This window comes from Paralichthys olivaceus, chromosome 19 (genome assembly GCF_024713975.1).
Source record: "Paralichthys olivaceus isolate ysfri-2021 chromosome 19, ASM2471397v2, whole genome shotgun sequence".
NCBI classification, from domain to species: Eukaryota; Metazoa; Chordata; class Actinopteri; order Pleuronectiformes; family Paralichthyidae; genus Paralichthys; species Paralichthys olivaceus.
Window position 1 is genome coordinate 19,220,015 of NC_091111.1, and position 21,377 is coordinate 19,241,391.

Below are 21,377 nucleotides of genomic sequence, written 5' to 3' on the forward strand. Positions count from 1 at the left end.
TGATTTGGCATGTTTACGTGAGGCCGGCGTTCTATTTCAGGACGTGTGGAACACGACTGTGGGACAATCAGCGGAGGAGTGTTTTCTGTTTTCAGCATCTGTGGAGGCGAGCGGGTCACAAGGTCGTGAGGCTGCAGCTGATGAAACTCAGACCCATGATGATACCATGTGTGTGTGTGTGTGTGTGTTGACCTCAGTAATGACAGTTTTGACCTTTGACCTCGACCACAAATCTTATCAGTTAATTTGAAAATTTTTGCCAAATCTGAGGATTCTTTCACAGAACTCTTAAGATTCTGTGTCACAGTGACCTTTAACCTTTGACCTCCACAATCTCATCAGTTCACAAAGTCCATAAAAGAAGAAGAGGCAGCTGCGGTCTTCACCTCCGACGATATGTTTGAACCACGAGGACGTTCATTTGGTGCTTCTGAACTAGTGTGTAGTACTATGGAGTACTGTGGAGTACTGTAGTGTACTGTGTAGTACTGTGTAGTACTGTAGTACTGTGGAGTACTGTAGTACTGTGACCGCAGGTGTGGATGCTGCCAGTGATACAATCCAGATGTTACCATGGCAACCAAGCACAGGTCGATGAGGACAGGACGTCCGTCTGTCAGACAAGATTCTTCAGTCCCTAAACTACAATGTGAAACTAAAACTATGAGATCAGATGAAACAACAAACACATGAAGCTTCGGAGAGAAAACGTCTTTACCTCAGAATGTTTGGACGAAGAACGAATTCACGTCGCATCAGCAGAGAAACTGTCGTCGCACCTGAGGTCCACAGATTCTGATGAATGAGTTCATCGACGAATCAGTCAATCATTTTATTCTTCAAACCATCTCGTCCTCTCAACCACTAGGGGGCCTGTGTGTGTGTGTGTGTGTGTGTGTGTGTGTGTGTGTGGGGGGGGGGGGGGGGGGGGGGGGGCAGCTTACCTTCAGTCGTCCTTATAAGGTAAAATATCTGATAAGGTCACAAGAGAGGATGAAGTCATCTTTTGAGTCACCAGGAAGAAAATGAAAATCAACACACACACACACACACACACAGTTTCATTTCAAACTTGTACATTTTAAATTCCTGAACCAATAACCTTGATTGTTCTGTGTCATTGTGTTATTGTGTTATTGTGCGTTGACCTTCGCGCTCGTGTGCAAAGACTCTTTTGGTTCTGATAAGATGTTTTTTCTGAGAACGATTCGTCACCACAGACACGACTGACGGTGGAATCTGTCTCAGGTCTGAGGTGGAGTCAACACACAAACACACAAACATTATTTTGTGTGTTTGATTTTTCCTTCTGCAAAACTTCATCTTTGATCCAGTGAAGATTCAGATGAACAGAATCGAACAGTGACTCGTGTAAATGAAGCGTTCAGGTGTTTTCACTTTTTCAACCTGTGAAGTAAAATATTAAGTTTCCGAGCAGTCGACTGAAATTCAAATGATTTAAAAACTTGTCGACTTTTCCGTTCTCTTCGATCTTTGTTGGTGTTTCCAGTTATTCAGCTGCAGCTTCTCCTTTAAAAACCACAACAGAAACTGAACTGGTCTCAGGTCGTCTGTTAATTATTATTTTACTCATTAATTAAAAAACAGCATCAATCTTTCAATGTGTTGAGTCAGAGCTCTGAACACACTCATGATTTCCTGTTTGCTGCTGTAGAGCGCCCCCTGCTGACACAGTCAGTGTAAAGTGTGACTGTAAATAAAGATGGACGATGTGTTTCATGACCTTTAAGATTTAGATTGAAAACTTTTTTTTAGTGACTTTAACTGAACTATTTTCTGAATTCATTTAACCATTGGATTTTATTACTTCTATTTAATTGCGTTATCGTACTGCCTTGTGTGTACTACCACCAGCCACCAGGGGACGGTAAAGACGATTTGGCTTCACTTTTCTGGATCTTTTCACGTCATCTATCTTCATTTACAGATTTTTATAAAAACTTGCAAAGAGAAAAGAAACAACATGTTCAGTGTTTACGAAATCACATTGTAGGTTTATTTATTTATCTCTTTAGTCATTTTCTACAAACATACATTTCCGCTGTCGTTCATCGCTGATGAGGACAGAAGTGTTTTTACATTCTCGCCTGTTTGTTCACTAACCCAGGAACCAGGAAGTAAGTGAGGAGAACCGTCACCTGGTGTTTTTCTAGTCTCCTGAGAAGGAAGCTGAGATCTGACGGGTGTACGTGAAAATCTGTTAACACAAAACTACCGTGCAAACACACGCAGTCGGGGGATGGGGGGGGGAGTCCCTTTAAATCCCACCAGGCAACAACACTCCAATAAACACGGGGATTTTTAAAAAATGTTTCCTGCTTCATGACGGTTTGTTTTGTCAAACAACAGAACTGATGCTGAACGAGTTCCTGACGTGAAGCTGCAGGAGTTAGCGAAAAGAAAGAAAAAAGGTTTTATTCTATTACTTTACTCTATAATTGTAATAATGATCTTAATAATAATATAAATAATAGTAATGCTCACGCCTACACTATGACTGCTGTTACCAATTTGAGGATAAAACCCAGGAGGTGATAACAATACTGTTGAGAATAGAATCACAAATACATTTTTATTTAAGTTCATCAGATTGTTCTTTTTTTTAAAGGGAATAAATTTCTTTACATGTAGTGACAGGATGAGTTTTCACAACAGCAGAGGAAGAGCGACACCTGCTGGCCAAACTACAGAAACATGAGATTTTCTGAAATCAGGTTGTTATTCTTAGTGTTTTTCAGCTTTAACTATGAATGTTCTTTTATTTTGAATGTGTTTTTTGACTCCACAGCAGAGAAGGTGACTCATGGGCAGAGATGCACAAAGAGCTGAGAGTCACTGGGAGTCATGCACCTCCGGTTCTGTTTACAGCGTTTTATGACATAATTTATATTTAATCACTTGAACTTCATCGTGATAACTGTGAGTTTAGAAGTTGTAACATCTGTTAAACCAGGACGGAGCTGCTGCAGATTTCTTTAAACACCGTGACAAAAAAATTCAAATCAAAAAGTCCAATTTAAAAAGTCTTGATATCACCACATCCCTTTACCACCTTATGAAAATTAAAAACCCAACACATTGTGAATCCTTCAGATCTCGAGACGTGAACAGTCGTAAAATCACAGCTGATAGAAAAATCATGTAAAATCTGTCATGAACAAATTGAAGTGAAGTTGCCTCCGGAACAACTCGTTTGGAAAACGTGGCGTTCAGCTCTTGACGGAACTGTCTCGTCCTTCGCAGACAGTTGTCCCGCCCCAGGGTCGATTAGAATGACGTTACCTGGTTATTCAAGACTAATTCCCAAGATGCAGTGCTTTATCCAGGGCTTCAATAATCCGTCATGGCGTTGTTCACAGAGCAGACGCTCCCGTGAATGTTTTCACCTCAGAGCGATGGCGAGGAGGAAATCGTCTCACAGAGAGGAGGGAGGGGCAACAAGGTTCATCTTCATCTTCTATCTGTTTTTGACCACACTCTTCTCCTCCTCCTCCTCCTCCTCCTCATGAGTGGTCCATGGTGTTATTTCTGCAGCTCCTGCGGTGTGCTGAAGGTCTCGTACACGTTGGCGGCAAACTCCTTCACCTGGTCGTTGAGCAGCAGCTCCTGCAGGCGTCAAACAGGAAGTTAGAGACGGACGTTTATTGTGCTGCGGGTGAGTAATGTTAACTTTGTGTTGTGTTTGTCAGCACATGAGACACTGGACTTTCCATGGTCCATGTCCAAGCCGTGAACATGGAGGAGGCAGGGTTAATGGACTGAACTGCAGACAGCCACCAGGGGCTGATGAAGATGTTTTGTGGCTCAATCGATTGTCAGAATATTTGCTGAAGGATTAAACTACTCGTTTTATCTCGAAACGAAGCATCAACAGAGGAAAGTGTCTCACTCTGAGGAGAATTCAGGATTCACTCAGAGAACGTCTGATTCTACCTGAACGAAGTGACTGGGAGTTTCACTGCAGATGGTGTTGATCTGACCGTTGATGATGGGGATGATCTTCGCCAGCGGCAGACTGACTGCAGACAGACTGGACGAACACACACACACACACACACAGAGAGAGACATGTTGACGTCCAGCATCTTGAAAAACAAATGATCTGTATGTTTATTAATACGAAACTGGGACACACTGTTCGGTGGGTGTGTCATTCAAGCAGCTCACCTATCAGGTGCAGAGCTGGAGGTGCAGTCACCAGGAGGCGGCCGGAAGAACTCCGCCAGGTTGTCAAGGAGACGAGAGAAACCCCGGTTCAGACAGGCGTTCAGGACGGTGGTGAAGTCCGGACTGTCGTCACAGAACACGTCACACTCAAAGTTCACAGATACAAATAGATTCAAGTTTCAGTGACGTCGACGGCGTTTACCTGTCCAACATGTCTCTGGTCTCGTTCAGCAGCCGGATGGTCATTAAATCGTTCCCTGTCAACCCGCACGCCTGGAGGGACGAGAGCGTTAGTTAAGAACACTGTGTGTCTACGAATACCGTTTCTCTGTTTGTGTAGCGACCTGGTCAGCGAGCGCGTTCTCGTCGTCAGAGAGCATGTACCAGGACAGCGACCGCTCGGAGCTGGCCTCCACCTCAGCTCGAATCCAACTCAGCTGCTGCTCCAACTCCAGCAGAGACATACTCTGCTTCAGAGACATGCTGGACACACAAACACAGACATTTTGTCAGAGTGAAGCTGTTCCAGGTGAATCTTTGTGTTTAATGGGACAAAGTCCCCTGAGATATCGTGTTCATGAGAACAGGACAGACGTTCTCACAACTGCTGCTGGGGCAGAGACATGAAAATCATCTGTGGACACATGGACGATGTAAATAATTATTAGGTCCAGACCCTCACTCACCCTCCCAGAGAGTTCTGAACCACTTTCTTCACCAGCGTCATCAACTCCGTCAAACCTGCCCAGAGACAGAGGAGGATTTATACCGTGTTAGTGACGGACAGAGGAGGAGCGGCGATCATTTGTGATCGCGGTGCGTTTGTTACCGTCTCCCAGAAGGTGCTGGATACTGGACAGGTACTGCTGCTGGATGTCCGGAGGAGCAAGAGGTGTCTGGAAGAGAAAACACAGAACGAAAACGTAAATAAGAATTAACTGTGTCATCTTTTTGTTCCTGGTTCTAAGACACATGTCCAGTTGAATCTTAACCCACGGGGGGGGGGGACACCCTCACCCAGGTGACTCAACCCAGTGATCCCACCTCAGCTGGCGACTACTTTGTTTAGTCCACAGATTCTTCCTTTGGTCCGGCCCGGTTCAGCAGTTCTTGTTCTAACAGCTGAACAAACTTCTACCTCAGGGGAGGTTTAGTGTGACGAGCCGAAACCTCAGCTCTGTGTGAGAGGAGATTATGAAACATCCTCGTGTTCCTCACCGTTCCGTTCTTTCCCACAGAGTTGTCCAGGTACAGATATCCACCGATGACGTTCAGCTGGACTCTCAGTAAAACCACCAGCATGCAGGTGCTGTACACGGCAACAACGGTGCGAGTGAAGCCTAAAGAAAACAAAACGATGTCAGATCCTGAATCACAAAACTAAAAAATTTAAATGACCAATCCTGCCCATAAAGTAATTAATGAGATTATTGACAACTGAGCTTTGATTACTTACTGATGATCTTTAAATCTTCCCAGATCTCCAGTTTATTGTTTGGTCTGTGACATGATGAGGAGGAAAATGACACCATGAGAAACACTAACTCCAGAAAACATCCAGACACGATTTTCCAGACAGTTCCCGGAGTTCATGCCTGAAAACAGCTTATGTGAAATAATGAAATACTTCAACGTGGATGTGAAGGCCCATTAAAATAATCTAGAAAGATGATAAAGTGACTTAAATGTAATAATGTTGATTACTGAATCAAACTGTGTAGAATTGTGTGCATGTAAATTTAAAAATACTTAGAAATCATTGATTCTGACAGTAAAGGTTCTTCTCACTTGGTCTTGAGAAGTGCAGTGAGACTCTCTGAGTTGAGCTGATTGACGATGGCTTCTTTCAGTGGAGGGAGCATGGACAGTACTGTGACACACACACACACACACACACACACACACACACACACACACACACACACACACACACACACGAAAATCACATGTGCAACGTTTAACTGGTAATTTGACATTTCAGCGGCTCGTCCCGGGGATTTCTGTGACGTTATTACTCTGAAGAACACGTGTGTAACCGTGGTTACCCGTCATGTTGCACGTCCTCTGGTTGCTTTCGAAGTGGAACTGCCTTCTGGCCTGAGCGATGTACTCCGTCGCCTCCTTCTCCTGGAGCTCCATGATCTTCTTCTGGGCATATTTACCCAGGAGGTACACCCCTGACGGTCAGAAACAAACAGGAAGCAGTGGTGAGTAAAATCAAACAGGAGGTAAATATAAATCTGAAACAATAAATAATGAAACAACAATTGTCACCTAACAAAGGGTCTCAATATATATATATATATATATATAGGTCTAATACTTTGTTATAACACCTCAACCTTCACTCAGGAGCACAAATCTTTAAACTATGAAGAAATAATAACGTGACACTTATAGAGAAAATTAATTTATTGCTAATATGGAGATTTTAAGTATTGTGAAAAAGAATATATGTGATCTAATGGTTAAAGGAGTAATTCATGTTTTGATTACATTTACTTTAATTATCAGTTTTTCCTTCACTAGAAATCAATGCTTTTTAATGATACATCAACTCTTACACTTTTATTCTTGACGGTTAACAACAACTCAGACTTTCACATGCTAACCATTAGCATCCGTGAGTGCTTATCTCATGCGTGGAACTTCAAGACCAAGCTGCATTCAATTTTCCGGACATTTAAAGATGCCATTCTTACAAGCAAAACCTCAAACTAAATGCAAATCAACCGGTTTGTCGAATCGATGAAAGTCATTTTTAAAACTCGGCAAACATACGACTCATTACACAATATTAGTTTTGTTGAAATACAACTTCTGTCATCTGCTTTTAACACAGATTTGACCCAGTGAAATAAACACGATGACTGAAGATCTGCCGAAAACCTGCAGCTGAGTGAAGGGAAATATAAGACGAATTAATCACGACAACATTTTTAGTTGATGGATGATTTAAATTTGTTTTTTTAAGTTACCTCCAGTGTCACTGGTGACAAGAAAATGTTATTCTACTTTAATTTGACGGAGTTTGGCGCATGGCTACTAGCACCGAAGCTAACAGCAGTTACCTCCAACTACAGCTCCGGAGAAAATAAATTTCTTTTTGTGACGTTTGATAAAATTCCAGGCGGAAGAAAACATCGTCAGAGAGATCCAGCGACGGAGACTGCGGAAACTCTGCGTCAGGTTTAAACTTCCACGAACTATTTCTCGGACATGTTCGCTGGAGTTTCGCTAGTTAGCATCTGCTACATGCTAGCTGTCAAAAAAAGAAGGACAGAATGACGCAACTTCCCGTTGGAGATTTCAAAATAAAACGTACGTTGACCCTCATGCGTGGTTCAACTGAAATGTTTGTCCCCAAATTCTCATCCAATCATAAATAATATATAATAAATAATAATACATGTTTAATGATATATAATATATAATAATGAATTCATATACGTCATAGAAAGATGCATTTGTGTTTCATATTTTCCAAATTACAAGTATTTACTTCATCTACTTTTATTCCCTCTGATTTCAGGCTACTAAACTCAGACATTTTAAATGATTATTGCATAATAACACATGTTACAAATGTCTATTTATAATCTAGTTATTGTCTTTTATTAATATCTATTTTACCGCCTTAAACAGAACAAACAGTAAAAACTCAGAGTGACACTAAATGCTTCAAGTGTGTTCACACTGAGCTCCAGAAATATTATAAAGAATATAATCGAGACAGGAATGATCTTCTATAAAAACAAATCAGGTCATGTCCCAACTCACAAAACACGCGGCTTCAGTTTCATTCCAGCTAATCAGGATTTGCAACTTCTATACAAATATTTTATGAATTAGTTGTGACGCATTAATGACAGAAAGACAATGTAAAAAAAACATTCCAAGTGTTTATTAATGAGTGTTTTTTAATTGCATTGTTCATTATGTGTTTATACAGTGAAAGACAATCATCATTCAACCTTTATATCTTTCTACATCTAAAATATCATTGATATCAACCATTGAATTCATGTGTGAACTTGAAGATTCACTGAGTCATGCTTTTATTTTATAGGAATTATTCTCTCACTTCCTGTCCACGTCTAATATCGAGGATCGACTGCTCATGTCTGAAGGCGGAAGCGGTGCACCCAATATTATCTTCCCCCTCCTGCGTGGTCGCTGTGCGGATCATGAGCTGCAGCGTGTTTTATTTTACTCAAGTCCAGAAGAAGTACTGGTACTAGTAGTAGTACTAGTTGTAGTGGTACAAGTACTACATGTAGGAGTATCTGTTGTCATGGGAACGCAGACAGGAAGTGAAGCTGGGGCTTTTCATCCGAGTGGTGAAGAAATTGAGAAGTGGATGTTCAACGCGTTCAAGATGGTGAGTAAAAAAAATACTGATGTATAAATAACGAAGAGCGACTCAATGATCTGTTAATATTCAGACATTTTCAAGATCAGACATCAACGAAAAACGTCCTTTAAATTAAAGTTTGTGTTTTAAAGTCTTTAAAATGAACAGTGTGTGTGTGTGTGTGTATGTGTGTGTGTACCATCTGGAGTCCGTCACTGGGAAAGTAAAGAGGCTACGACAGTCGTGATGAAATAAAAACATTTCAAATTCATCTTATTTTAGAAATATTCCAGAGAAGATAAAAACCTGATGGTTCCAGCTTTGTGTGGTTTCAGGCCAGAGATGCTCTGGAGAACCGAGAAGTTCCTGTCGGATGTCTCTTGGTCCATAACGACCAGGTCGTTGGAAAAGGACGGAACGAAGTCAACCACAGCAAAAATGTAGAACGTTTTTTTTTCTGTACGAGAGTTTGAGCGATTGATGAAAATCAGACGATATGAGACGTGTCAGTGTTGATGTTGTAACTACCGTGTGATTCTGTGTGTGTGTGTGTTTCCCAGGCAACGCGTCACGCTGAGATGGTCGCTCTGGACCAGCTCCTGGACTGGTGTCGCCATAGCAACCTGGATGTGAGGAGCGTGTGCGAGCGAACAGCTCTGTATGTCACCGTGGAGCCGTGCATCATGTGTGCGTCAGCCCTGCGCCTGCTCAGTATCCTCCCAGCCTGAGTGTGAGTCTGTGTGTGTGTGAGAGAGAGAGAGTGTGTGTGTGTGTGTATGTGTGTGTTTTTTTTGTTCCTTCACTGTGTGTTAGATATCCCTGTGGTTGTGTACGGCTGCGGGAACGAGAGGTTCGGAGGCTGTGGTTCGGTTCTGGACGTCTCCTCCGCAAACTTACCTCAAACTGGGACCAAGTTCAAGGTGTGTGTGTGTGTGTGTGTGTGTGTGTGTGTGTGTGTGTGTGTGTGTGTGTGTGTGTGTGTGTGTGTAACTGTGTATCTTGTGTTTAGTGTGTTTCAGGTCACAGAGCAGAAGAAGCTGTTGAGATGTTGAAGACTTTCTACAAACAGGAAAATCCAAATGGTGATTAGAAATGTCTTCTTCTTCGTCCTTTATTTTGATATTTGTTTTCCAATTTCCTGTTGTTTTCTTTACTTTTCCTAAATCAGCTTCTCTTTTTTTCTTTCCGTCTGTTTCAGCCCCGAAACCTAAACCCAGGAAGGACTGAGGTTGTTTCAGACTCATGAGTCGTAGATTTTCTTGAATTTACCTTTTTTTAAAAATATTTTTGTGATTTAATAAATTGTTTGATAAATAATGTTTTGTTGGTTTTATTCTGATTAGCTGCCTGTCAGTCAGTCAGTCCGCCTGCAGGGGGCGCTGTAAGTCAACTAACCATCAGAAATGAAACTTACAAATCTGAATATGTAAAAACATCACAACGTGAAACTGTGACGTGATTGAAACAAAAATATTTTAATGATCAAATTAAAAATCAGAATCTTTTGTTGCTTAATGTGTAAAAATACAACATTTGTAAGTGAAAGTGAGTTTTTCACACGATGGTTGAAAACTTCCTTCCCTCCACTTGATCCTTTTTCATTTATAAATCCTTTCTTTTCTTTTCTTTCCGTCACATTGCTTTGTTATGATTTCCTTCCTGGCCTGAATCCTTCTATCTTCTCTCTTCTTTCCTTTCCTCCCTCCTCATCTCCTCCTGGTGTTTTTTTCCCTCTATCTTTTCTTGGTGCTCCTCGTTAGCATGTTAATCTATGTTAATGAATTCAGAATATTCCTGAATGTTTAAATGTGTCACCTCAGAGCTGACGTGTTAATGAAGAGACCACACACACACACACACACACACACACACACACACACACACACACACACACACACACACACACACACAGGTGCAGAGTCAGTTGCTAAGTGCTAATGAACAGGGTGTGTTGTGTCAGACTCTTGTTTCTAAACTGACAGTGAGACGAGCCGAGGACACACACACACACACACACACAGACACACACAGACACACTGTGATAATATCAGATGTCATATTGTGTAAACGTGAGAGAACAACTGTGCCAGAAAAAAAACAAAGTTCCTTTTCATTTATTAAAAAAAATCACTTTCTCCACCAGACGACCTGAGAGGAAGGAGGGAGGCGTTTGTTTCTGTTCCTGGAGGAAGCAGACGGGGGGAGTTGGCTTTGATTGTCTTGACAGGAAGTGTTGCACAGACATCTTCATTTTTTTAGATCCAAAAAAGAAAAAGACATCTGGTGAAAACGTTCAGCTTCACGTCTCAGATCGTTACCGAGGCAGAGACGTAGTAAAATAAGCAGAATCTGGTTTCACTGCTGATTTCTGTGTCTAAACACGACACATGAAAACGGTTTGGATCAATTTGTCTTTGACAGGAGATAAAAATCCTTCTGGATCTCTGAACCTCTGGAGTTCTGGTAGAAGACGACGTCGCAGATCCAGATAGAACTCAAGTTCTTCTGCCTTCTTGAACTAGAACCAAAGTGAGAAAAGAACCCGCAGCTGTTTGTCACATGTCACTCACGTGTTTGAAGCTTCTCCACGTAAAAAAAAAAAAAAACACTTCACTCAGAATCCAAACTGCAGCGACTGAAGATTTTCCACCAAACTTTATTAACTCACATCTAGTTCATGACGTGACTCAGGATGAGGAATGATGCTCGACACATTATCGATGTTTCATTTGAGCTTATGATGGAATTCATTCACATTGTTTTAACAGTTTGTTCCAGAAAAGCAGATGACAAACACTGTGTGTGTGTGTGTGTGTGTGTGTGTGTGTGTGTGTGTGTGTGTGTGTGTGTGTTACATGATGTTCAGTCCTTCACAAAACAAGTCAAATGTGAAACGAAACAGAGGAGATGACGCTTCGTCGCCTTTTTTCTCTTTTTACATCTAACAAATGTTTTTTCATGGTGGTTGTCATGGATACAGTTCAAAGTCACTTGTTTTCTTTCTTGTGATGTCCTGGACGGGCGGAGCACGACTCGTCCTCTTCTGTCCGACGGAGGCGTCGATGTCCGCACGGCCGCGAGAGGATCACTCACCTTTGACCTTTTCTGGGAGAAAGACGGAGAAAGAGTGAGGAGAGTGAACCTGCGGAGCGTCAGCGTCAGCTTCACGTTGACACATGAATCTCTTTTTAAAGCAGTTTCTATTCTACGAGTGAAAACGTGAGATTTGTGAGTCGGTGTAAAGTTCAGTCATAGTTTTGTGTAGTGCTTGTGTCTGTGTGTGTTGTGTACCTGTGTGGGACTGGTCCCAGATGTAGCTGTTGAGGATTTCTCCGAGAACGTAGAAGATGCAAATCACCGACGTCATGACGCTGAAGAAGACGACTCGAGCCAGCGGAGCGATGCGCTCCAGCACCGGGTAAACCCACACCCCCGTCACCTGGTGCACCCAACATGTCCTGGAGGGGCGGGGCCAACGGAGAGAGGAAGTTCACGTGAAGGTCAAAACAGAAGTAAGTTGAACGCGACTCATTTAAACCAGACTTAGTAAATTAAACCTAAACTAGAAGAGTCAAACCTGAGTTCAGGGTTAATCCAGAACCTGCTGTTTCATCGTGCGTGTGCATGTGCGTGCGTGCGTGCGTGTGTGCTTTAAAGAGAAAACGTTTGGTACCAGAGGATGTATCCGATGCCGAAGCAGCACACTGCGGCCAGACCCCAAAGCCTTCTGGGATACCGATGGTGGGTGGTCCGCATCTCGATGATGATGAAGGGAAGAACGGTGGTGTGCTGAGAGGAAGACAGGGGGGGGGGGGGGTTGAAGAGGATGAAAATAATGAAAATATAGATCCTCAGACAGAACTGTTGTCTCTCACTGACATCTGTTGTGTTCAAATCGAAAATCTGAAAATAAATCAACCATTCAACTTAAAGGCCTTCAAGTGAACTACTTACTGTCTTTGACCACTAGGGGGCACTCACACTCAAAATAGAGACAGACACACAACAGGCGTTAAGCTTTAAGTGTCTCTGCAGAGTCGAGACCTCTTACCTCATTTACACCGTGTGTGTGTGTGTGTGTGTGTGTGTGTGTGTGTGTGTGTTCACTCTGCTCGTCATGTTAAAGTGAGAAAAACAACAACTGGGATATTTCGATGTGTGAATTCTCGTCAGATCGTTTGAAACGGTTCAGTTTGACGCTGTGAGATTCAGTCGTGTGAACGTGAGGTGCGAGATTCAGGATCTCACTTTATGAAGATGGATTGAAGCGTCTGAAATCAATCCTGTCACATCAACTCTGTTTTATTTTTCCTTTGGTCCTAATCTGTGTTTTTATTGGAAATTGTCCGTCGAGGTGAGAACGAGCTTCTGTCGGTGAGTTCTTCTTCTTTCTTTACGTTTTTTCCTCAAATCTTGATCCAAACTTTGTGTCTGAAGAATAAAAATCTGCAGGGAAACAATGAATTCCCTTAAATTTTGACCCAAAGTGACAGTTCAGGTCTTAAATTTAAAGCAAAATCATCTGAATGTTAACGTAGAAAGTTTCATTCACTTTTCACTTTGACCCGTCAAGTTCGAGTTGTGTTCAAACTAACATCAGGACAAAATCTCTCTCTCTCCCCTGGGGTCTTAAATTATAGGTTTACCTCCATCATTACACTGTACACACACACACACACACACACACACACACACACACACACACACACACACACACACACACACACACACACACACACACACACACACACACACACACACACACACACACACACACACACACACGTCCTGACACTGCAGTTTTACCCAGAGTGCCTCAGTGGAATTCCAGTCTCCTGGTCGTGTTTAAGTTTAGTCACTTTTGAGAGGAGTCGCCTCTCGTAAATAATACTCCCTCTATTCTCTGTGTCCCTCTCTCTCTGTCTCTTATTTATTTCTAGGTCTCTCTCTTTGTTGCCCCCCCCCATCTGTCCCTCTCTCTCTCTCTCTCTCTCTAGTTTTATTTCTAGGTCTCTCTCTTTGTTGTCCCCCCCCCCATCTGTCTCTCTCTCTCTCTCTCTGAGGTTTTTGTGGTCTCGCTCGAGAAGCCAGCGTTCTGCCTCTGTGGAAAAACCCCCCTCTTCCACAAACAGTGGTGGTTGGATCCTCTGGTCTGGGGCTAAAAACAGGACAAACCATTTCACACAGAGATGCACAGCCGGGGGCGGGCGGGCCACATGGCCGAGGGCACGTTCACGGGTCAAACATCCTCCACCGTCAACGGCTGAAACTATGCGATGGGACACAGATGCACTGGGACTGACCTGAGAGTCGTGGGTTCTAATCCAAAAGTCAAATTCAAACAATGAGCCGGAGAAAGTGAGTTTGAAACTTGTCGGCTGCATCAGTGCGTGATGTTGAGGGGCTCTTAAGCAAGGCGAGCCGCTGCTCCGACATGGCGAGCCGCTGCTCCGACATGTCGAAGGGAGCCAGTTGAGGAGGTTGGGGCATTGAGTCAGGACTCTCCAGGGGGCCTTCTGTTGGTGGTTTACCAGACATGTCCAACTGGGATCAGACCTCGGGGTGGACTCAGAACTCGCTGGAGGGAGCACGTATCCCATCAGGCCTGGGAACACGTCTGGATCCCTCAGGAAGAGCGTGGCTATGGAGAGGGACGTCTTGGATACACTACTTGTCCGGCTAGGGACGGAGTTAAATAACCGTTCAGTTGACGTACAAACTTTAAAGATAAGAAGAATCAGGACAAGTGTGAATTTGTCGCTCAGCCAGTTTAAAACTCAGACTCAGTGAAAACAAAATATAAAACCTGGAGAATGTTCAGCGACTATCGTCCAACCAGATCCTAAGATCACCTCCATCACTCAGTTTGACAGCACGAGGGGTCAAACTAATTAGCTCGTGTTTATCCAGCTCTGTTTCCATCGCAAACCTTCGAGATCATATCAGCTTTTACCATCAGTGTGAATCATCTGATGTCGTGTCGATGCATCAAGACGAAGGAGATGTTTAACTTCAGCCCTGAACTCAGTAAAGTGAAGCTGCAGCAGTTTGGTGGAAATGAAGAATCAGTCGAGCAATAACAAGTCTGCAGTTAATCTTCCGCTTGTTCTCTTTCGATGACTCCGCTGGCAAAGCTGCTGAACTCGTTATTAAAATTCGGCATCTTTTTCTCTCGTTCGCTCGACATCGCTCGACCCCTCCCTCCTCCGATGGGAATGGCGACATGGTTGCCGTGGAAGCCGGGGTAAATAAACAACAGTGATACCATGGAATACCGCAAAATATTTACAAGCGTTGGACGCACTCACAGAAAAAATATGTAACACATGCACAAGCTTCCTCACGTTTCTGTCTCACACACGCACACGCACACACACGCACACGCACACACACACACACACACAAATTATGTTACACTTGCACAAGCTTCCTCACAATTTCAGTCTCACACACAGCCGTTGGTGATGTTCTGGTTGTTTTGGTCCTTGGCGACGGCGCCTTAGCAACCACTCAGCTATTACATCAGCTCCTGGAGGACGAGAAGAGACACCGAACAGACACACACGCCGTCTTTGTGTCTTTTTTTCATCTCAGGGTTGTGTTATGGGAACACACAACCCTCGTCACCTCACGCTACTCCTGCTCTGCGGACAGTGCTCTGGCAGAGGGAAGTTTCATGACATGGTTTTGCAAATTGCAGACACAGCGCTGGAACAATTTCAGATAATCGAGCAGGCTGATTTTAAAAACACACACACACGCAGCTGTTATCAGCGCGTTAGTCGTTGTCTAAATATTAGATTAAACCCGCTTCCTCCAGACGGCAAATCAAAGCCAACGACCCGCGAACGGCTCCATTAAAATTCAGACGTTTCCCAGCACCAGCGCTGTCAAGATATGTCAAGTACTTTATGGAGTTTATGATGCATTGATACGAGTCAGGCTGCGACCTGAGCATTAATACATGAGCCCATATTTCGTTTTGTTTGAACAGTTTTGTGTTAATTATTTGAACATTTTCCTGCTTCATTCTCACGTGTGCTCGTTCGGACGTTATCCAGAGTTTTAACACGAGATTTGACGGAGCAGCGGACTCCGACACTTTCGTTCCTATGTCCCGCCCCTCAGGAAAACTTGAGGAGAAAATTCAGTGCAGGTCTGAAAGCAGCTGAACGGTGTCGTACAGAACGATCCACTCACCATGCCGTGGTTGAGCCACTGAGGGATGAAGTTGTCCAGTAGTTTTGGGTAGACCAGTTCTCTGTCGTACAGGTAGAGAGACCAGAATGTAAAGACCACAAACTAAAGAGAGAGAGAGAAAAAGGCACAACGTTAGAAAACAATTCACGTCTGTTGGAAAAACACGGAAATTAAGAAACATCTTCTCTGTTGTTATGTGATGAGAAATAATTCTTAAACAAACGCAGATGAAAACATACAGAGGTTATTTTATCCACCGTGTTGATGCAACTCAACCAAGTGAAATTTGAGAAACTGGGACATTTCCAGAGGAAGTTTTGCGTACAATGTTTTATTCACGATACTAAATGAAACCGTGTTCTGATCCCTCTGCTCTGTGGTGGTGGCTCAGTGGTTGGATAACAGGAACTGGACGGTTGCCACATCAGGTCCCTGATACGACAGGTAACTTCTTGTCAACAGGTGAGACTGTGGCGTTAAAAAGAGCTCGCAGGACGTGAAGCTTTAAACAGAGAGAAACTGAAAGAAGAACAGAAAAGTCTACAAAGCCAGAAATGGCCATTGGATAATAAATATTGTATTTTTAGTCCCTGGATCCAGAGCATCACCACGGTAAACCACCTTCTGTCCCACGCGTCCTGAATGCACCATAAGATATCAAACCTGTGGTCTAATGTATCTCCAGCTTTGGACCCGGGCCAGACCATGTTCTGCAGGACGGGGGTGGAATTACCTGACCGTCATCTGGGTTCCAGTTCGAGGCATCTGAACCAACTCCCCCACCATTGTACCCTGACCGGCATGTTCTCTGCTTTCAACGCACGCACACACACACGCACCATTTTCCATAATGCTGTGGAAAGTACACGCACATACGCAAGATAAACCTACATTCCATGCATGTGTACAGCGCACAAACACACACACACACACACACACACAAACACAGACACACACACACTCCTTATCAGTCAGACTAGGTTTCCAGACATTAGCTGTGATGATAATCATGTCTATTGTTCTGTGTGTAAACTGAACTCTGTACCCAACTCACGGCCCGATGCCAGCTGACTGCTTCTATAGGCGTTGGGGTGTGTGTGTGTGTGTGTGTGTGTGTGTGTGTGTTGTTGTTGTTGTGATCTGACTGGCACTAAGGTTGCTTGAGGCCGTTAGCTACCAACTGTGTGTGTGTTTGTGATATGTGTCTGTAGGTGTGAAGTATGCATATTCATGAGTGTGTATGTGTTATGCATCCAAACTGAAAATGTGTTTGTGCGGCAGCTTGGGGCGCCTTGCCAACTGTGTGTGTGTGTGTGTGTGTGTGTGTGTGTGTGTGTGCGTGTGCGTGCAAGCGTACTCAAGCTATACAATTTGGTTGTGTAATCAAACGCTTACAGGGACAGACGTGATCATTATGAGCGGTTTCTGTTTTATTACTAATACTTTGCCCTTGAAATGTATGAAACTCAGTCGACACATTTATTAGAGCAACACTTGTGTCTTAATAATTTGTTCATCTAGTGAATAATTACATCTGTAAAACTGTCAGACAGAACTTTAGTGCGAAAAACTTTGCCAAAAGCTTCTTGATCTTCCAGACTCCTTTCCAAAGCTTTTTGTGGCTCGTTGAGGATTTGGAGCTTCTACTCGACTCAGATGCTTTTACGCTCTCCTCCCCTTCACTGATCGTCTGAGAGATTTCATCTGCAGCAGCTTTAAACTCCAGAGAAGATTCAGATGTCAGGGTTGGTCCTGTTTCTGAAACACTTTTTATTTTATCAGTTCGGACACACACAAAAGTCGTCTTCGGATGTCACTTCCCTGCTCAGTATCACAGATGTAATTTCTGTTCCCGAGGACCGAATGATGCTTTTACCCAGTTTGAGTTTACAGATGTGTCCAATCAAAATGTTTATGTGTCTGTGTGAGTCTGCACGAGCGAGAGACCTGAACTATCCACTTGTGACTGAATCAGTAACATCAGGTCCCAAGAAACGCTCGGTTTTATTTCTTGGCCCGCCGCCCAAAAAGCCCAGTGTGTGTTGCGTGTTGAGGATGTCGTGCTCTTTACCCAGAGGCTTCGTGACGTGCTGTAAATCATTAAAAATGTTTGTTTGTCTCACCAACGTCCAAATGAATCAGACAGAAGACAAGGATTTAAACCTGAAACCAACATTTAGGCCACTTGACAGTGAAAATCATCATCATCAAGAGTTTGTAGAAAACTGCTGTCACCACCCTTCAAGAGAACAGGAGGGAAAGAGAGGTAGAAGGAAAAGGGGCAGAAAGAGAGAGAGAGCTGATTATACTGCAAACCCATTACCCGAGCCTCTGATTCCTGCAAGCCAGGCTGATCCTTTCGCAGGCTATTATGTGTCGTGTGTGTGTGCGTGTGTGTGTGCGTGTGTGTGTGTGTGTGTGTGTGTTTGGACGCATCCATCCGCTCACCGCTCCAACAGGGAAGGCCAGCACGGCCATCATCCAGTCCCTCAGGCCAATCAGCTTCCTCAGCTGCCGCTCCTGCTCCCTGCTGTCGCCTCCCTTAGTCAGCAGACTGGACACATCGATCAGGACGCACAGTCCGAAGAACACGGCCTGGATCACCTGCGGAGACACGCAGAGGGAGGCAGCTCAGCGGGGCCCTTTAACAGCTGCTTACAGCACTTTCACATGACACGCACTTAAAAGAGATGGACAGAGGAAGAGTGAGAGACGGAAAAAGAGCTTAGAAGGTAAAAAACGTTCAGAGGAAGAAGAAGAGTTCAGAGAGGACGAGAGCTAGAAGCACAAACTGCACCGCCATTAAAAAGCCTGTCTCACATTTCATGGAGCAGCTTCTTTTCCTTTTCAAGTCCACTTGATGTTGGTTAATGTTTTTCTGTCCACAGTTCAGTCAGAATAAAATCCATCATCAGTCACGTCACCATCGTTTAGAAACAACAGAAGGACGTCAGGACAGTTTGATAAGAGATAAGAGCTGAGGGATATGGAATTAAAACCAAATCCTTTCGTAAAATATAGATAAACATAGATAACGAGCGTCTCATCTCCCAAAACAACACATGTGCACGACTATATGTATGACACACACACACACACACACACACACACACACACACACACACACACACACACACACACACACACACACACACACACACACAGTGATTAAGATCCAGATGTTGAAGTGGTGTGTGTTTCCTGGCTGCTGGTGTGTACAGGTCATTAAAAGCACAGTTAACCAGGGGGAGAGGTCTAATGTGGAAAATATGACACGGCTATTTCTCACATGTGTACGCACACACGCATGCACACTAAAACAACTCTTAGAACATTTATTTGCCTTTGGGGCCTATAATCAATCAGTATTTTATTGGATGCATTTGTAGGAACACCAGGTTGATTGTCTTGTTTTAAATAATTTGATGGAATAATTTGTTTAAATTATATTTTTAAACTAAAGTTAGATTATTTGTGAGCCACATAAAAGATTTTTATTTATGCATCTGTCAAGTTTTCCTTCATATATAAGTGGAATAACATTTGTTTTACTCCCTGTAAAATAAAACTTTTCATTTTGGCAAATAACGGCAAACATCACTGCTGATACCAACGTGTTGGTAAAAGGCTTGTATCATCTTTTCTTATCGGCCTACATATGTCTACTCTAAATTATTTATGTGTCATAAAATATATGACCCTTTATCCACATCCCCCAAAATATTCTTCCCAGGCCCCATCCCTCCACCAAGTTTGGTGGAAATTGGTTTAGTAGTTTTTGCGTAATCCTGCGAAGACGGATAAAAACATAACCTCTTTCGTGAGGTAATTAAAAAAGAAACATCTTTTAAAGATGCCATCTGTCCACTAACATCATCTGTCCACTAACATCTGTCCACTAACATCTTTCCTCTGTTCGCTAACATTTGTCCAGCTTGTCACAGCTCGTTCATGTCCGACCCTGAAGCTGACGTGTGGACGGTCTCTAACTGAACGGCCTCTTTGTGAACGCTCGTACACACACATTGTTCAGTATGAATGGAGGCTGTGTGCGTTTGTGTCTTCTTCTAATTTGAGCCGGTCGTCACAGCGTCCTGATGTCCTCAATTCAATTTGACTTTAAGATCAGTGTCCGTCATGTGAAAGAAGGTCCCACTAAAGGTAGTTCCATTAATATGTGAGGTTCAGTCAATACTGGGATCGAGGACCCAGAGTTGTTTTTTTTATAAAATGCTGATTTTTTGGTTTACTGGCACAAAGGGGAGTTAATTTAAACAAAAACAGAACAAACTAAATGTAAAAATCAAATTAATTTTCTGTATCTATTCTTCCATCTGTAATTATCCTTCCATCTTTTCAACCCTTCCATCTTTTTCATTCCTTCCATCTTTTTCAATCCTTTCATCCTTCCAACTGTGTAGCCCTTAAAATTGGGAGTGTACGCGCGGCGCGCTCCCGCTCTGGGGGAACCATTTTCCTGCAGACGCGGTTTGTTCCCTCCACCAGTTCCGGGTTATTATGACACGCTGAGTTCACCGGTGAATCCCGGTGGAGGCTCCGTTACCGACAGCTCTCACGGTGTAACGTAAAAATACCGGAACCCCCCTTCCTCCTCCTCCTCCTCCTCCTCCACCCCCTCAAACACCGGAGCAGTGAGGGCAGGGGACCGGAAGCGATGAACACTCATCTAAACGTGCTGCCCCACCCCCTCCTCCTCCTCCTCCCCCGGGCTGCACGGAGCTAGCTGGCCGGCGGAGGCTAACCCCGCTCGGCCGCGGCTTCTTTTCTCACCAGGTCGATGAAGGTCAGGAACTTCCAGCTGCCTCCGTACGTCTGGTGCGCGGGCATGTCCAGAGCCTTGTAGTGGCAGAGGATGGAGAAGTAGGACAGGAGGATGGCGACCCGGAGGACCTGCGAGGGGATCAGCGCCATGATGCCCGCTGAGAGTGTCTGAGCCCCGGTGTTCCGTCACCTCTCCTCCCGCCACCTGTCTGACGGATGAACCTGCTCCAGCCGCGGTGTCTCCGCTGCTCGGTCCGACCACTGCTTCCTGTTGTGATGACGACGAGGGGGGAGGGGGACGATGTCAGGGGGGGGGGGGGGGGGGGGGGCGGAGCAGGAGCAGGGGGGCGGGTCTCTGATGTCCAACGAGACCCGGTTTCCATGGAAACCAACATCAACCAGATTAAAACAAAAAGAGTAATTGAACCCAAATGAGTTCCTGCTCTGAATTACCACTGACAGAGTGAAGACATGTGGAGAATCCAATGAATCCATCACATGTTCGTGTTTATTCACAAATCACAGTTTGTCTCATTGGATTTAAAGGGATGGTTCACCCAAAAATGAAAGTTCACTCGTTATCTACTCACCACTATGAACACTTCTGGAGTTTCAGGAGTAGACAGCGCTGCGGCCAAATCCCAAACACATTCACGATGTGGATCTGAAACGTCAGTTACATGTCTTGATGACACGTTAATGAAGTCGAACCTTATTATTATATATTATTATATCTATTTATGTGTATCGCATGATAACGTCCTATAATCCCTCACCTGGTTTGATGACACATTGAAAGAAGCAGCGCTGTGCCAAGTAAGCAGCCGTTTAAAATGAAAGTGAAGTGACTTCA

General features: G+C 43.8%; 3 protein-coding genes across 5 annotated transcripts; 1 reads left to right on the forward strand and 2 right to left on the reverse strand.

The window, feature by feature from the left end:
• Nucleotides 1-1,987: 1,987 nt before the first annotated feature.
• Nucleotides 1,988-7,487, reverse strand: pex3 (peroxisomal biogenesis factor 3). The gene is made up of 12 exons (XM_069515350.1): nucleotides 7,260-7,487; nucleotides 6,234-6,365; nucleotides 5,977-6,058; nucleotides 5,645-5,688; nucleotides 5,407-5,528; nucleotides 5,018-5,084; nucleotides 4,875-4,929; nucleotides 4,533-4,671; nucleotides 4,391-4,461; nucleotides 4,189-4,311; nucleotides 3,955-4,051; nucleotides 1,988-3,627 (listed from the first exon to the last, which is right to left on the reverse strand). The coding sequence occupies exons 1-12, from the start codon at nucleotides 7,330-7,332 to the stop codon at nucleotides 3,544-3,546; spliced, it is 1,089 nt and encodes a 362-aa protein (XP_069371451.1). The 5' UTR covers nucleotides 7,333-7,487; the 3' UTR covers nucleotides 1,988-3,543.
• On the forward strand, nucleotides 6,261-12,479 carry adat2 (adenosine deaminase tRNA specific 2). Of its 2 annotated transcripts, XR_011239405.1 has the most exons (8): nucleotides 6,261-6,395; nucleotides 8,258-8,569; nucleotides 8,878-8,982; nucleotides 9,103-9,253; nucleotides 9,356-9,462; nucleotides 9,552-9,624; nucleotides 10,686-12,054; nucleotides 12,200-12,479. XR_011239405.1 is itself a non-coding variant. In XM_020108315.2 (7 exons), exons 2-7 carry the CDS (start codon nucleotides 8,309-8,311, stop codon nucleotides 9,767-9,769), a joined length of 726 nt encoding a protein of 241 aa, XP_019963874.2. In that variant the 5' UTR covers nucleotides 6,261-6,395; nucleotides 8,258-8,308; the 3' UTR covers nucleotides 9,770-9,859. The 2 variants fall into 2 exon arrangements, 1 of the variants encoding a protein (XP_019963874.2); XM_020108315.2 differs by lacking the exons at nucleotides 10,686-12,054; nucleotides 12,200-12,479 and adding an exon at nucleotides 9,741-9,859.
• On the reverse strand, nucleotides 11,179-20,836 carry aig1 (androgen-induced 1 (H. sapiens)). Of its 2 annotated transcripts, none has more exons than XM_069515352.1 (6): nucleotides 20,534-20,836; nucleotides 18,191-18,346; nucleotides 15,743-15,844; nucleotides 12,216-12,331; nucleotides 11,834-12,000; nucleotides 11,179-11,647 (listed from the first exon to the last, which is right to left on the reverse strand). In XM_069515352.1, exons 1-6 carry the CDS (start codon nucleotides 20,672-20,674, stop codon nucleotides 11,628-11,630), a joined length of 702 nt encoding a protein of 233 aa, XP_069371453.1. In that variant the 5' UTR covers nucleotides 20,675-20,836; the 3' UTR covers nucleotides 11,179-11,627. The 2 variants fall into 2 exon arrangements, with proteins under 2 accessions (XP_069371453.1, XP_069371454.1); XM_069515353.1 differs by having other exon boundaries at nucleotides 11,179-11,642; nucleotides 20,534-20,822.
• Nucleotides 20,837-21,377: the final 541 nt, after the last annotated feature.